A 13,111-nucleotide genomic window follows, 5' to 3' on the forward strand; every position below is an offset into this window, starting at 1 on the left:
ATTGGTACTGTCACAGTGAGTGAGTCAACATCAGTCTCAAAATTACAGTACTTAAAGTGGAACAACATTTTATTGAAAAGAAAAAAAAAAAAATGAGGAGTGTTTTTTAAGTAAGTACTACTCTGAAATAAAAAAAGTGGGTGTTTCTTAGCAATTTTATTTCTACACGAAACCCTGTACTTTAATGTACTTTCCTACATAATTCTCACCAATATTAAGGCACTTATTGTGTCATACAACCGCTTTCGAATACCATCCTTTTAGAAATATGCTGCCTGATTAGGCAACATTTGCATAAAGGACACTACTTGACATTTGCAGAAAATAGTCATGTAACATCAAAATTGTAAAGCAACTGTCCTCTCTCACTTCTCCATCAACTTTCTGCACCATATCATCAGTAATAACTAAAGATTACGTACTTTGTTCCTCATCGTGGACATTTGTACAGCCATCTTTAAAAGCCCTTATCCATTTCCATACCATCCGATCACTTGTAGTGTTTTCTCCATACACTTCACTGACCTGATGAATTTCAGCCACTTTCACACCCATAACTGTAAGAAAATGAGCCACAGCACATATTTCATAGTCAGAGGGAATCTCAATTGGAGGAAGCATTTAAAATGCAAACAAATGTAAACATGCTGAATACTGGTGGGAATTATGTGGAAAAGTAGATTGAAGTACAGGCTTCCAGGTAAAAATAAAATTGCTAATAAAAGTCTACTTGTCTTAGTTTTGATTCAAAACAATACTTACTTGAAAGACATGTCTTGTATACAATTTGTATTTAACACACACTCTGAAAAAGTCTCCGCTGTGACAGTGTGGTGTGACAACGATGCACAATCCTGATATTTGACAATTCTTAAAAGTGTCCTGTACTGTTACAGCTGTTATCATGAGCTTGAAGTTGTCTGACTGCTGTTTCAGAGAGTGCATAATTTGAAATACACAGCACTGAATTATTTATAATATATATTTCTCTAAACAATATACTCCTCCATTGCTTCCATGAAACAGTTGCAGTTCAAAGAGTGATTGACTTGTTTTAATGGTACACACCAATTTGTGTCCATTGGACACTTGAAAACCGTCTTACTTCATACAGGAATAAAAACACAGCATTCATTTCGTGGTTGACTCAGAACTACTCATTATCTTGCTTCCAAACAAACTGATAAGGTGCACATATTAATTTAAGTATTTTATCTGTGTCTTTAAGCATGAAAAACTAACCCACTGGCTGTGGATCTTTTATAGCTGAGTTATACACAGATAATCTGAAACATTTATCATATTGTATTATTTGAATGTTGCTAAACATAATGAATAAAACAAATTAACAAAAAAAAAGTGGGCTCCTTGGAGCTACAGTTTCACAATTTCCAGCATATGCAGAATCTTTTGCCTGCCAATTACCGACAGAGGGAGAACTTATACCAGTGGCTCCTTCCACAAACTCTTAACCCATTTCCACAACGAATTTTCACCCTGCAGCAGAGTTTAAGCTGAAACATATGTTTATTTTAGCAACCTAGTAAAGCAGTTTTACATGTTCTGTGACTACAGCAGAGTGTTTTGAAACTTCTTGGCAATTTAAAACTGTCTGCTATACCTGACTCAAACGTAGAATGTTGCCATACTTGGCCCATGGTCTTTAATATATGAGTCGTGACTCGTATCATAATTTATGAAAGTACATCCACCACATCCTGTATATCACATTCAAATATGATTAATGGATTCCAAACATTTTTTCTCTAGTAGTGGACAAGAGTATTGGCCACATGGGCTGTATTCACATTTAAGTAGCACTGGTAGAAGAGTGAGAGTACTGTATCAATCAAAGTACAAAGTGACCCTGAATATAAGATCACCTCAACTTTTTTAACAGGCCCCTTGAGAAAACTTTATTTTTTAATATATAGTGACTAATCAAAATTACAAACTTCCATTGTTGTAAGGGAGCTGTGTAAAATGTTAATATGACACCCATTTTGAATTTAAGCCACTTATTGATTGTCAATATTTTGATAATACACGGAGACATAAATTAAACAAAAAGAAATTGCTTATATCAGTTTTTTTGTCTTCATTGCATTTTTTTGTTTGCCTATCCTGTTGTCTGTGGTTTCATTTTAGTCATCATCATCATTCTAACAGGACAGCTGTGAAACTTAAATCTCTGTTGTCACAAATATTTACTGTGGGATCTGAGAACACAGCTACTTTTTTCTGTACACATTGTGAATTTCGCTTCTATACTGATGCGAGAAAGTTACGTCTCTTGCTTCCAAACATATTGTCTGCCGGCCACTCTCTCATTGTATGTGTAGGACCAGCAGCTGAGCATTGACAACATTGCTGCATACACATGTAAATACACCACTGCCCCCCCCCCCCCCCCCCCCTCCCCCATCTAGATCTAGATTTTCAGCGTCTCTTGCAGAAATGTATGCTACTGTTGAGTACTTGTCCAGTTTTAAAGTCAGTTCGATTCTGAGAGCAAATGGATTCAGGAAAATTGCAGTTTAAGCATGGTAGATGTTCATAAAAAGCCAATATATGCAGTACATTCTCATGGTTGGCTGGACAATGAAATTTTTGCCTCCTCAACACCCTCCTTCCTGCACTTACAACAGTTTGCAGCCAAGCTGGGTCACTATTCCCCCTCCAACTTACCTTAGCTAGTGCTGTGCTCAAGCAATAGTGAAACATTGATGGCAATATCTTGTAGGGTGCAGCTCATATGCAACAACAGCAACCAATATATAAATAAGACTATTCAGTCCAATTCTTGAACTTTCCCACGTCCCGCGATCTAGTGGCATCTGTTCATACTATCTCCACAATGGGTCTTTCAGCTGCAATTTATTCTTGCAACAACAATTACAGTCCATTTAATGTGATTTATTTCATTCGCTGGACATTTCATTCTGGACGAATATTCCTTCTTGGTTCATATGAATGAATGTCATCAACTTGTTTTAAAGCTGGTTAAAAGAATCCATAGCACTAGCACCACGAGTCAAATGTCATGTGATTGTTCGTGCAAGGTCAACACCGTATGGAGCACTTTGTCATATCGAGAAATCTTGAGCCTATTCCAACGCAAATATTGTTTAATATGGCTTACCCTTTGGGACTGTTCAAAATAAATTTGTATGAAACTTCAACAGCCAAAGCTTCATATGTAAATGTAAGGCGACTCCTATATTAATCTATTAAAAATAAAAATGTTGACCTTGGCAGCAATAGTGTAATCTGAGAATATAAGAACACCTCATATTTTTCAAATGACAAATTTAGGGAAACTTGTTTTACAACTGGGTAAGTGTCCAATGAATTGCTGACTGATTTTGTGTGTTGAGTGTGTAATGTAACGTGTTCTGGAGCTCAGTAACAGCATATATGATGAAGTGACAAGTTAAATTTAGGGACTTCATTTTTGCACTGTTGTGCAAATTTTTGCATCTGTCTTCACTGTATAATAGTGTCAACACAGTGAACAAATCAAAGAATACAGCATAATTTGCCACGAATAATATGACTACCAAACATACCTAAACTCTAGAATGAGATTTTCACTCTGCAGCGGAGTGTGCACTGATATGAAACTTCCTGGCAGATTAAAACTGTGTGCCCGACCGAGACTCGAACTCGGGACCTTTGCCTCCGCGGGCAAGTGCTCTACCATCTGAGCTACCGAAGCACGACTCACGCCCGGTACCCACAGCTTTACTTCTGCCACTACCTCGTCTCCTACCTTCCAAACTTTACAGAAGCTCTCCTGCGAGCGATCCTTTTTTTCAGGAGTGCTAGTTCTGCAAGGTTCGCAGGAGAGCTTCTGTAAAGTTTGGAAGGTAGGAGACGACATACTGGCAGAAGTAAAGCTGTGGGTACCGGGCGTGAGTCGTGCTTCGGTAGCTCAGATGGTAGAGCACTTGCCTGCAAAAGGCAAAGGTCCCGAGTTCGAGCCTTGGTCGGGCACACAGTTTTAATCTGTCAGGAAGTTTCATACCTAAACTCTGCAGCCATTGTGAAGAATGCGATATTTTCAGTTATGCTTGGCAGTGTAATGCCTGAATAAATTGAACCTGTGATTTGTCAGAGTAACAGACAGCAGTTTCTAGATATGTGTAAGAGATTTGCAGTGAATAATAAATTGTCTGTGTTCCTTGCAGATGACCATGAATAGGACCCCAAAGCCTGTTCTAAATGTTGGTAATGACATTTGTGTTGCACACATCAGGTTTAATAGTTGGAAGATATTGGCACTGCTTTAGTCTATAGGCCAATAGTGATTGCAGGGAGAAAAGGCAGAAGATGCGTCTAGGCCATCCATAACCTTGTTACACTTAAACAATTAAGATTCATTGCTAGAAACAGATCATAGTATAAGGCATATCTGCATATTTCTGAGTAAGACTATCACAGCCTTTATTAAAGAATTTCAAAATGAAATCTGGTATCTTAAAATTTGTTTTAATCTCTTTTGAACAGTATACTCAGGAAAAGCTAAGCCGTTTCATATCCTCATGCTCAATGCTGTAAAAATTGTCACTGCACTTTGTTTTGTCAAAATATTTACGGATGACATTGTATAAACTTATTAGATCTGCAGTTTGTCTTGTAGACTGTAGTATTTCATTTACAAAGCTGATTTCATGCAGTAAAAACATGTTATAATCAAGAGCTGGCTCAGTCGATGATATTTTTGGATGGAAATTATGTGTAAGAGTTCCTTAGACTTTCCTGTTCGATTACATATTTTCAGTTTCAACATAGTCTGTAGACAGTTAGAAACACTTTTCCAAACAGTGGCACAGTTTAGTGAAGTGATATCACTCTATCTCAGAATCAGATACTTACCATTGAGCTAGACATCGTTTATCCTGCCCTACTGAATGTTACAAATATAGAGATGAAAACATACCATAGAAGTGGGAAAAAAAGTAGAAATATGTAGTTTTGTCAGATCTGTATTTGCTTTTTCGAGTATATTTGTGAAACTAACTCTACTTCTCACAGTGTTTGAAGAAACTAATGTCAAGTTATGTATTATGAAAGCCAGTCAGTCGTTGAAAAAGGTTCTCCCTCTTTGTTATATTTTAAAATTATTTTAATAGAACAGTCTAGATCACATGCAAATTGTGTATTTCACTTGGTGACCAGTTTGGTCTTAAGACCATCACCCATTTTTTTTTTTTTTTTTGACTCTGAACAAGACTGTTACATATTCTAAGCTGTCAAGGAATGAATAGAATCATATATGCAAAATAATATAAAATAGATGGCTGATGTACCCTTGGTGACAGCAGGAGCCAGTGATGTGGAGCAAGCCATTCTGAAGAGCAGAGCGGAACACTACTGAGTGGTGCTCAGTCACTCAAGATATTATAACAGAAGCTCTGCCCACCATCTCCTGCATAACATCACCTCTAGCCAATAGTAGAGAGCATCCGACTGAGGCTGCAACATCTTTGGCTGATAGCAGTGCATATCGACTAACATTTGTCTCTGTGGTAACCAGTTGGTGTCCTGCCAACAATCTTTGCCAAACACATGTTGATAGCCAGTACCTGTAGTGGACAGCACGTTTTAAAAGGAGACAGTGTCACTGGACAGAGATGTTCTTCTCTGTTTAAAAAGGTTTATAATATGCATCTTTTATGTGTATTCAAAATATCTCTAATTCTTTTTCCATGATTTTCCTATGACTTTAGCTTACGATAATATACGTTTACAATCAGTTTTCATAGATTATGGTAACAGCCCTCTACTGTTGGCTAGTGGCAGCGTTATGCCAGTGACGCTGGGTGGAACTTTTTGCTATAATATCACGATTGACTGAGTTCAACTCAGCAGTGTTCCACATGCCTCTTCAGAGTTCAGAGTGGCCCCGCTCCTGCTGTCACCAAGGGTATACCAGCCATTTATTTCTATTATGTGACATGTGTGATTGTATTCATTCCTCGACAACTTTCAATATGTAGTACTCTTGTTTACAGAGTAAAAAAGAGTGGTCTGATGATGGTCTAATAAGAGATAGAAACCACTAATAAAGTGAAATATGAACATCTTCCATGTGATGTAGACTGTCTTGATGAAATAATTTTAATACAGTTTTACCAGTCGCTATTTTTTCCTAAGGAAAATGTCCAAAAAATTTTGTTTTATTTGCAGATGTAGTATACTAGGATTGTTAACGGGACTTCACACACCATATTACAATTTGCTTCATTTTGGTACTGCCAAATGTTGGTGTTTAATATATGTGCAGTGTACATCTATCAGTCAACCTCCATACCTTGATTGGGTGGTAATGGATTGCTAAAAGTTCAGCAAGGATGCTGTGTTCATGCTCAAATGAGTGATTCACATAGCATGGTTTATTCTCGCAGTAAGACATGTAGAGTTAGTTATGCAATATAACAGCATTAACTAACAGACTGGAGAAGTTTGCTTGGGCAGTTACTTCCATGATTTTTTGGTAAATCGTAAGTAATTTTTAACTGCGTATTCTTTAACTGTTTATGTATAACAGACAATTTCTGCTTCTCATTAGGATTTTGGACTGGAGAAAAGACTGGACAACAAACTGATCGAGGCAGCAGCTCCTGTATTGGCCGGTACTAAATCCAGTGTTGATATTGAGATGAACATATGCAATGAGGACCGTGCATTTGCTTCTACGCTCAGCTACCAAATTTCAATGTAAGTATAATGGTGACTGCAATGTGATGGGCGCAAAAACAAAAGAAACAAACAATCAAATGCAAAAGAACTTTGCAAACAGTTTTTTTTTCTGTGGTGGTGGTGGTGGTGGTGGTGGTCATAATAGTTGCAGGAAAAAGTGTTATCGGTTTAATTTTTGCTGGGTTGAAACTTATATCATAAAGGCAGGTGGCCACTTGTGCATTACTGTCATGCACATGAGTGAGAGAAACATAATGAAAATGTGGAGAATAGACAGGCAAACATAATCGGAAGAAAATACATAAGAATGTTGTATGATAACGACTCTCAGAAATTATTCTCTGGACTGCTGCCTGGCTTGTACTTTATAAAGCTATGTAAATGCCTAAGTTAATGCAGTATGCATGGAATTTGCCTGTATCGAGAAATGGATGGAAAATGTCTTTTTTTTTTTGGGGGGGGGGGGGGGGATGTTCATTAGCTGTGTTACGAAATGCACATTGTGAACACACTCTTGTGGTGAAAATTCTGTTCATCCCCAAGACCCAGAAAACAGTAAATACAGTCGCACAGGTAGATGCCATGTTCCTTAACTTCCAGAAGGTGCACAGTATAGGTCTTCACTACTGCCTAATGAACACAATACAAGTGTGTGTAATATCAGGCTCAATGTGTGACTGTAGTGAAGAGTTTCTAGCAAATGGAATGCAGCATGTCGTTCTTAACAGAGAGAAATCTTAAGTGATAAAAAATGTTACACGATCATTCCTTCCCACAATATGTACAAATGACATCACAGATAACATCAGAAGTTCCATGAGGCTTTTCATGGATGATGCTGTTGTATGCAGAGTCGTCACAATGCAAGAAAACTGTAGCAGAAAACAGGAAGACCTGCAGAGGATTAACGCTTGGTGTAGATAGTGGCAATTGAACTTCAACATAAGCAAATGTAATGCAATACATGTACATAGACAAAAAGACCCATTATTGTAGGATTACACAATTCTCGAACAGTCACTGGAAGCAGTTACTTCCATAAAATATCTCCAGACACATCTTTGCTGGTCATTGGGACTTAGTTCAAAGCAGGGCTGATTGCTGAACACAATTTTGCACCAGTCAATGACATCAGAGACCGAAGAAGTGTCTGGAGACACCCCGGATGGTAGTAGTATACCAGCCTGACTGTCGTCTGCTATGTGGCCCGACGGCCAGGAGTGATGGTACAGGGTGCTATTTCTTTTCAAACCAGAACCCCTTTGGTTGTCATCTGTGGCATCCTTACAGTGCAGCACAGTTTTGTTGCCGTTTATGGCATCCCATCCTGGGCTTACATTTCAGTAAGATAATGCCCTCCCACATTCAGCAAGAGTTTCTGCTGCTTGTCTTCATGATTGCCAAACCCTACTTTGGCTAGCAAGGTCACTGGATCTCTCTCCAGTTGAGAACATTTGAAGCATTATGGGCAGGACCCCCCCCCCAACCAGCTCATAATTTTGATGATCTAATGTGCCGATTTGACAGAATTTGACATGGTATCTCTCGGGACGACATCTGAGAACTCCATCAATCAATGCCAAACTGAATAACTGCTTTCATAGGGGCCAGAGGTGGACAATCAAGTGATCGACCTCTCCAATTTGTGGAGCTCTTTCCCTGGAACAAGTCATTCGTGTTTTTTGAAACTGTAATCGTTTGTTTGTACATATATATCACATCTACCAACGCATAGCATTCACTGCTTCCATTACTCATCCCGTAGGACATAGTACAGCGAAACATTAACAAATGTATCAGTAGGTCACACAGAATACTATAAAATAACATCCTGTTGTTTTTATTTTATCTGACACGCCTTTTCTTTGAAAGATACAGTGAATCTCAAGTGATAGAATGAATCTCAACTGTGTGTTGTACCCCGGTGTTTTTGGAATTTCAAACCATAACAACATCTTTCATTTACCTTTCTACTGATCCACTCCCCAGTTTCTAGTGACAGTGATGTATGAGGGACTTTACACTCCAACATTCCACAGTACTTCTTTTCTCCTCCCCTTACACTCACTTTTCCTGTATTTTTATTTGTGATAATGACTAGCTTTTAAATTTTTTTTGTCACATCACTGTTTTGTTTGTCTTGCAGGAAATTTGGAGATGAGGGACTTCCTGAACACAGCATAAATGTGAAGCTCAGAGGGTCAGCAGGCCAGAGCTTCTGTGCTTTCATGACAAAAGGAATTCATGTGACACTTGAAGGAGATGCTAATGATTATGTGGGCAAGGTAACAAAGGAAATCACAGTATATTGTGTTAAAATCACATACAGAGCTTTGATGGATGAGTCTTGAAATATGAGGCTAAGTAGATACTATCCCACATAGTGTCTGCGCTAATTTTTGTATTCTGAATTTAGATTTCTGATGGATACTAGTTTTTTATTTAAATGGTAGCCAATGTATTGTTTCCTGATCATTATGCTATTGAAACCTTGAACTTGTTTGAAAATGGTCCTAACTGATCCTGGAGGACAAATCATCTGTAATTTTTAAACTTTCTTCTTACAAAGTGCATTTAAGAGAACTTTCAGTTCAGGAATTTAGTGCATTGCAGTAAGTTAGTATGAAATTAAACAATTTTAATATTTCAAGATTCAGGAATGATAATCCTAATCCTAATGTTATTTTTTTCTTTCACAATAGGGTTTATCTGGTGGTGAAGTCGTCATCTTTCCTCCAAAGACTTCTCCATTCAAGTCAGAAGCTAATGTTATAGTGGGAAATGTTTGCTTGTATGGTGCTACAAGTGGAAAGGCATTCTTCAGAGGAATAGCAGCCGAGCGCTTCTCAGTGCGAAATTCCGGAGCTGTCGCTGTTGTTGAGGTAGGAATAATGAGCTTAAGTGCTGTGAAGATTGTCTTTGGTTTAATTCTCCAAAAGACACAGAGAATACAATGATATGTAACATGGAAAAAAACCTGTTTAATGATAGAATGTGCAGTCTGTCATAAAGTATGTTATTGCAAATGACATTTGGTTGTCATTCTTTGCTGAAGATGAGAATCAGATCTGCTCCATTTTAGCACACACATTCCAGCTGCTTCTTGTGCAGACTTTGAAATTCTTGATGTATCACATATTGGTCATATTTTATACTTTGCCTGCGGGTGCCAGATGATAAATACAAGGATGTACTGCCAGATGATAAATACAAGGGTGTACAATATTCTATCAGGATATCTTCACAGAAAGGACCGGAAAAACTGAAATCTGGAGATCATGTAGTTTCAAAACAAATGGCTAATGGATTCCACAGTTACACACTCAGATTTTCTCATTTCCAATTGATGCCTTATAAAAGCTCTTTTTTCCCTTCAAAAGAAACTGACATGTTTAATTACTTTAAAACAGAAATCATACATTGGTTATTTTACCTTATATCTTAGAAATAACATGGGAACTTTATTTTCTTATGTAACGAACTGTAATGACATTCTTAAACACTTCCATTGTAATGTTTAAAGACGCACATATTGCTTTCTGAAAGTTCATGTCTGAGACATTTGTATGCTGCTGTATTTCATTAATGAAATTAAGATAACAGTTTATTAAACATTGTCTCTAATGGTTAATTTGTGTATAACTACAGGGTGTTGGTGACCATGGTTGTGAGTATATGACGGGAGGCTGTGTTGTTATACTTGGTCTAACTGGTCGCAACTTTGCTGCTGGAATGTCTGGTGGAATAGCTTATGTTTTGGATGTTGATGGATCATTTAGGAGGTATGCGATCACCACTTTGTTTTTAATGTGTTAGTTTTTATGTTTTGGGATTTAAGTGTAAATTCCACATCCATTAGGTAAAAAATGGATGCTTTTGAGTAAATATATCCAGCTAGAAACTGATTGGAATGAAAATCTGTGTCCTGTGAGAGGATTTGGGAAGTAATTTCACTATCATAAAATGTAGGTCTGTATTTATATTAAAATGAAAGAATATAAACACTTAACTAGTTTTTTCAGTGTAAGATCTAAAATAACAACTCTCTGAACCATGCTGTACTTTAATAATCCTATTCTTTCACTTGTCCTAACTTGCTATGATTTCATAGTTGGCTGGAGGAATTCCTGTAGACAGTTTCCTTTGTGCTGCGAGATATGTTCAGGAAAAGCATTTGTGTAAATGATCATGTATGTAATGGCAGTTGAGATTGAGCTCTTTTTGTTGTTCCTCTCTTACACTTGAAAAGCTGTAATGTAGAATTTCAAGCCTCAGGTTTTTTTATGCTTTCTGAAATTTAACTTGTGTCCTATTAGGACTTCTTCAGCAAAGAATAAGGCTTCATCTTGTTCTGGAAGGTATTGTTTTGAAGATAAGTAAAAAGGAAAACATGAATCTGAAATCTGCAAGGTAAGTTAATTTGTTGGGTTAGAAGCACAAACTTTATTGATTAACAAATATGCAGTTCCTCTAGTAAAGATGTCCCAGTTCATGTCAGTGTTTCAAGAGTTTAAAAATAATGTGAGAAGACTTCAAATGTCAGCAAGGAGTAATTGCATATCATTATACATTAATTGTAAATAATGTCTGTTGATACAGTTTTGTTAAGAAACTGTATAAGCAGTATGCAGACTACACTGAAACATTTTAGAAACAGTGTTAATGATTTTTGGGTGAATATTAATCATTAAAAGTCAGAAGTGTTTCTGGCACCATGTAATGTTTTTAAAAGTAGAATCTTTCTTAAAAATTGTCTCCACCAACTTCAAATAAGTTCCTTTTTTTCTGAAAATTGGCTAATATTAACCCAGGAATTGTCATGTTTTCTTCCAGCAAATGCAACATGGAGATGGTAGAACTATTGCCACTAGACCAGCAGGATGATATAGATTACGTCAAAACCTTGCTTCAAGAATTTAAAGAAAAGACAGGATCACTTATAGCAGCAGATCTTCTTAACACATGGCCTCAGCCAACCAGCAAATTCATAAAGGTATGTAACCTCTCACTTTGTGCTAAGTGAGTACATTGTTCAAGAAATGTTTTAAGTTCTTAAAGTCATTTTGCTGTTGTATAAAGGATTCTCACAGTTTATATTAATCTCAATTTTTCTGTCTTGCTGTTAGGTGTTCCCGTATGAATATCAGAGAGCTTTGCGTCAACTGGCTGAGGAAACGAAGGCTGCTCAACCACTGGTAAATGGAGTAACAGAGCAGGCTGCTCCAGCAGCTGTTCCCACTGATGGTGGAAAAGTGCGTGACATTGAAGAAGCCATTGCTGATGGTGCAATGGAAAAGAAGCGTTTGGACATGATACTGGATAAAACTCGGTGAGTTAACCTTTCCTCCCCTCTAACAGTATGAGGGTATGTCGATAAACAAAATACGCCCTATTGTTCCAACAATCCCAGAGAATGTCACAGGAGATTGTCTTCATAAAAAAAAACTGACCTACATTGTTTTGTAACTTTGAACAAATTGATGTTGGTGGTGGGTGTGTGGTTCAATAAGATTAGGCCTGATCTCTCTGAGGAGTGGTGTGCTTGGCTGATTTAGCCCCTTTTCTGGTTTTATCTAAGTTCCAACCAATCACGATGCTCCAAAGAGTCAATTGGAACTTCAGAATTTGGATAAATTAGTGTAAATCAGGCAATATGGACAGTTATTTGGTGGATGTTATTTTTTTAAAAACGTAAAACTGTGCAGCATTCTTCATAGGGATAACAACTGCTGGTCTACTCACATGAATAGTTACTGCCAAACTGTGGCTAATCACAAACTCTGCCACCAAACTGTTGAACATTTTGGACACAACAGCACCAATTAGTTCAGTAATTGCTTCAGTATTCAAATCACTTTGATTCTCCCTACAGCACCAGATCCTCTGAATTACTCACATGGGAACTGTTCTTCCAGCATATTTATTTTGAGAAGAATGGGTACTCTAGTAAGGAAATTAATAGAGTTTTGCGACCGAATAACAGGAGGCCTAAGGACAACGACAGTATACAGCGATGGAAGAACACGGTTTCTCTTCCGTTAAGGATAAATGTCGTCCTCTGTCTGCAAGTCACGTATACAAGATTCCATGTACATGTGGTAGGGTCTACATTGGAACTTCAAAGAGAAGTGTGAATACATGGTTGAAGGAACATAAAAGTCTTCGCTGACTAGGGAACACAGACAAGTCAGCCGTGGCGGAACATGCTCGAGTCGGGTGATCACGCAGTGAAATTTTCAGAAACTGAAGTTTTATGTCCTATGATGAACTATTATCCATGGCTATATAAAGAAGCCATCGAAATATATAAACATGGGGATAATTTTAACAGAGAAGAAAGAGCTATGAAACTCAGCGATATATGGACAGTAGCGCTACAGAATCAATGAGAAGTATTTTTCTTTGG

The 13,111-nt window shown here is 37.5% G+C and overlaps 1 protein-coding gene across 2 annotated transcripts in view; it reads left to right on the forward strand.

Annotated features, from left to right (window-relative positions):
* LOC124712048 (glutamate synthase [NADH]) overlaps positions 1–13,111 on the forward strand; it is a 386,910-nt gene that overhangs the window by 316,463 nt on the left and 57,336 nt on the right. For both annotated transcript variants that reach the window (XM_047242338.1, XM_047242339.1), the window contains 6 exons: positions 6,575–6,723; positions 8,852–8,990; positions 9,408–9,587; positions 10,354–10,487; positions 11,539–11,698; positions 11,832–12,034. In XM_047242338.1, coding sequence (XP_047098294.1) covers positions 6,575–6,723; positions 8,852–8,990; positions 9,408–9,587; positions 10,354–10,487; positions 11,539–11,698; positions 11,832–12,034 — 965 coding nt within the window. The remainder of the gene's footprint in view (positions 1–6,574; positions 6,724–8,851; positions 8,991–9,407; positions 9,588–10,353; positions 10,488–11,538; positions 11,699–11,831; positions 12,035–13,111) is intronic.

This window comes from Schistocerca piceifrons, chromosome 8 (assembly GCF_021461385.2).
Source record: "Schistocerca piceifrons isolate TAMUIC-IGC-003096 chromosome 8, iqSchPice1.1, whole genome shotgun sequence".
NCBI classification, from domain to species: Eukaryota; Metazoa; Arthropoda; class Insecta; order Orthoptera; family Acrididae; genus Schistocerca; species Schistocerca piceifrons.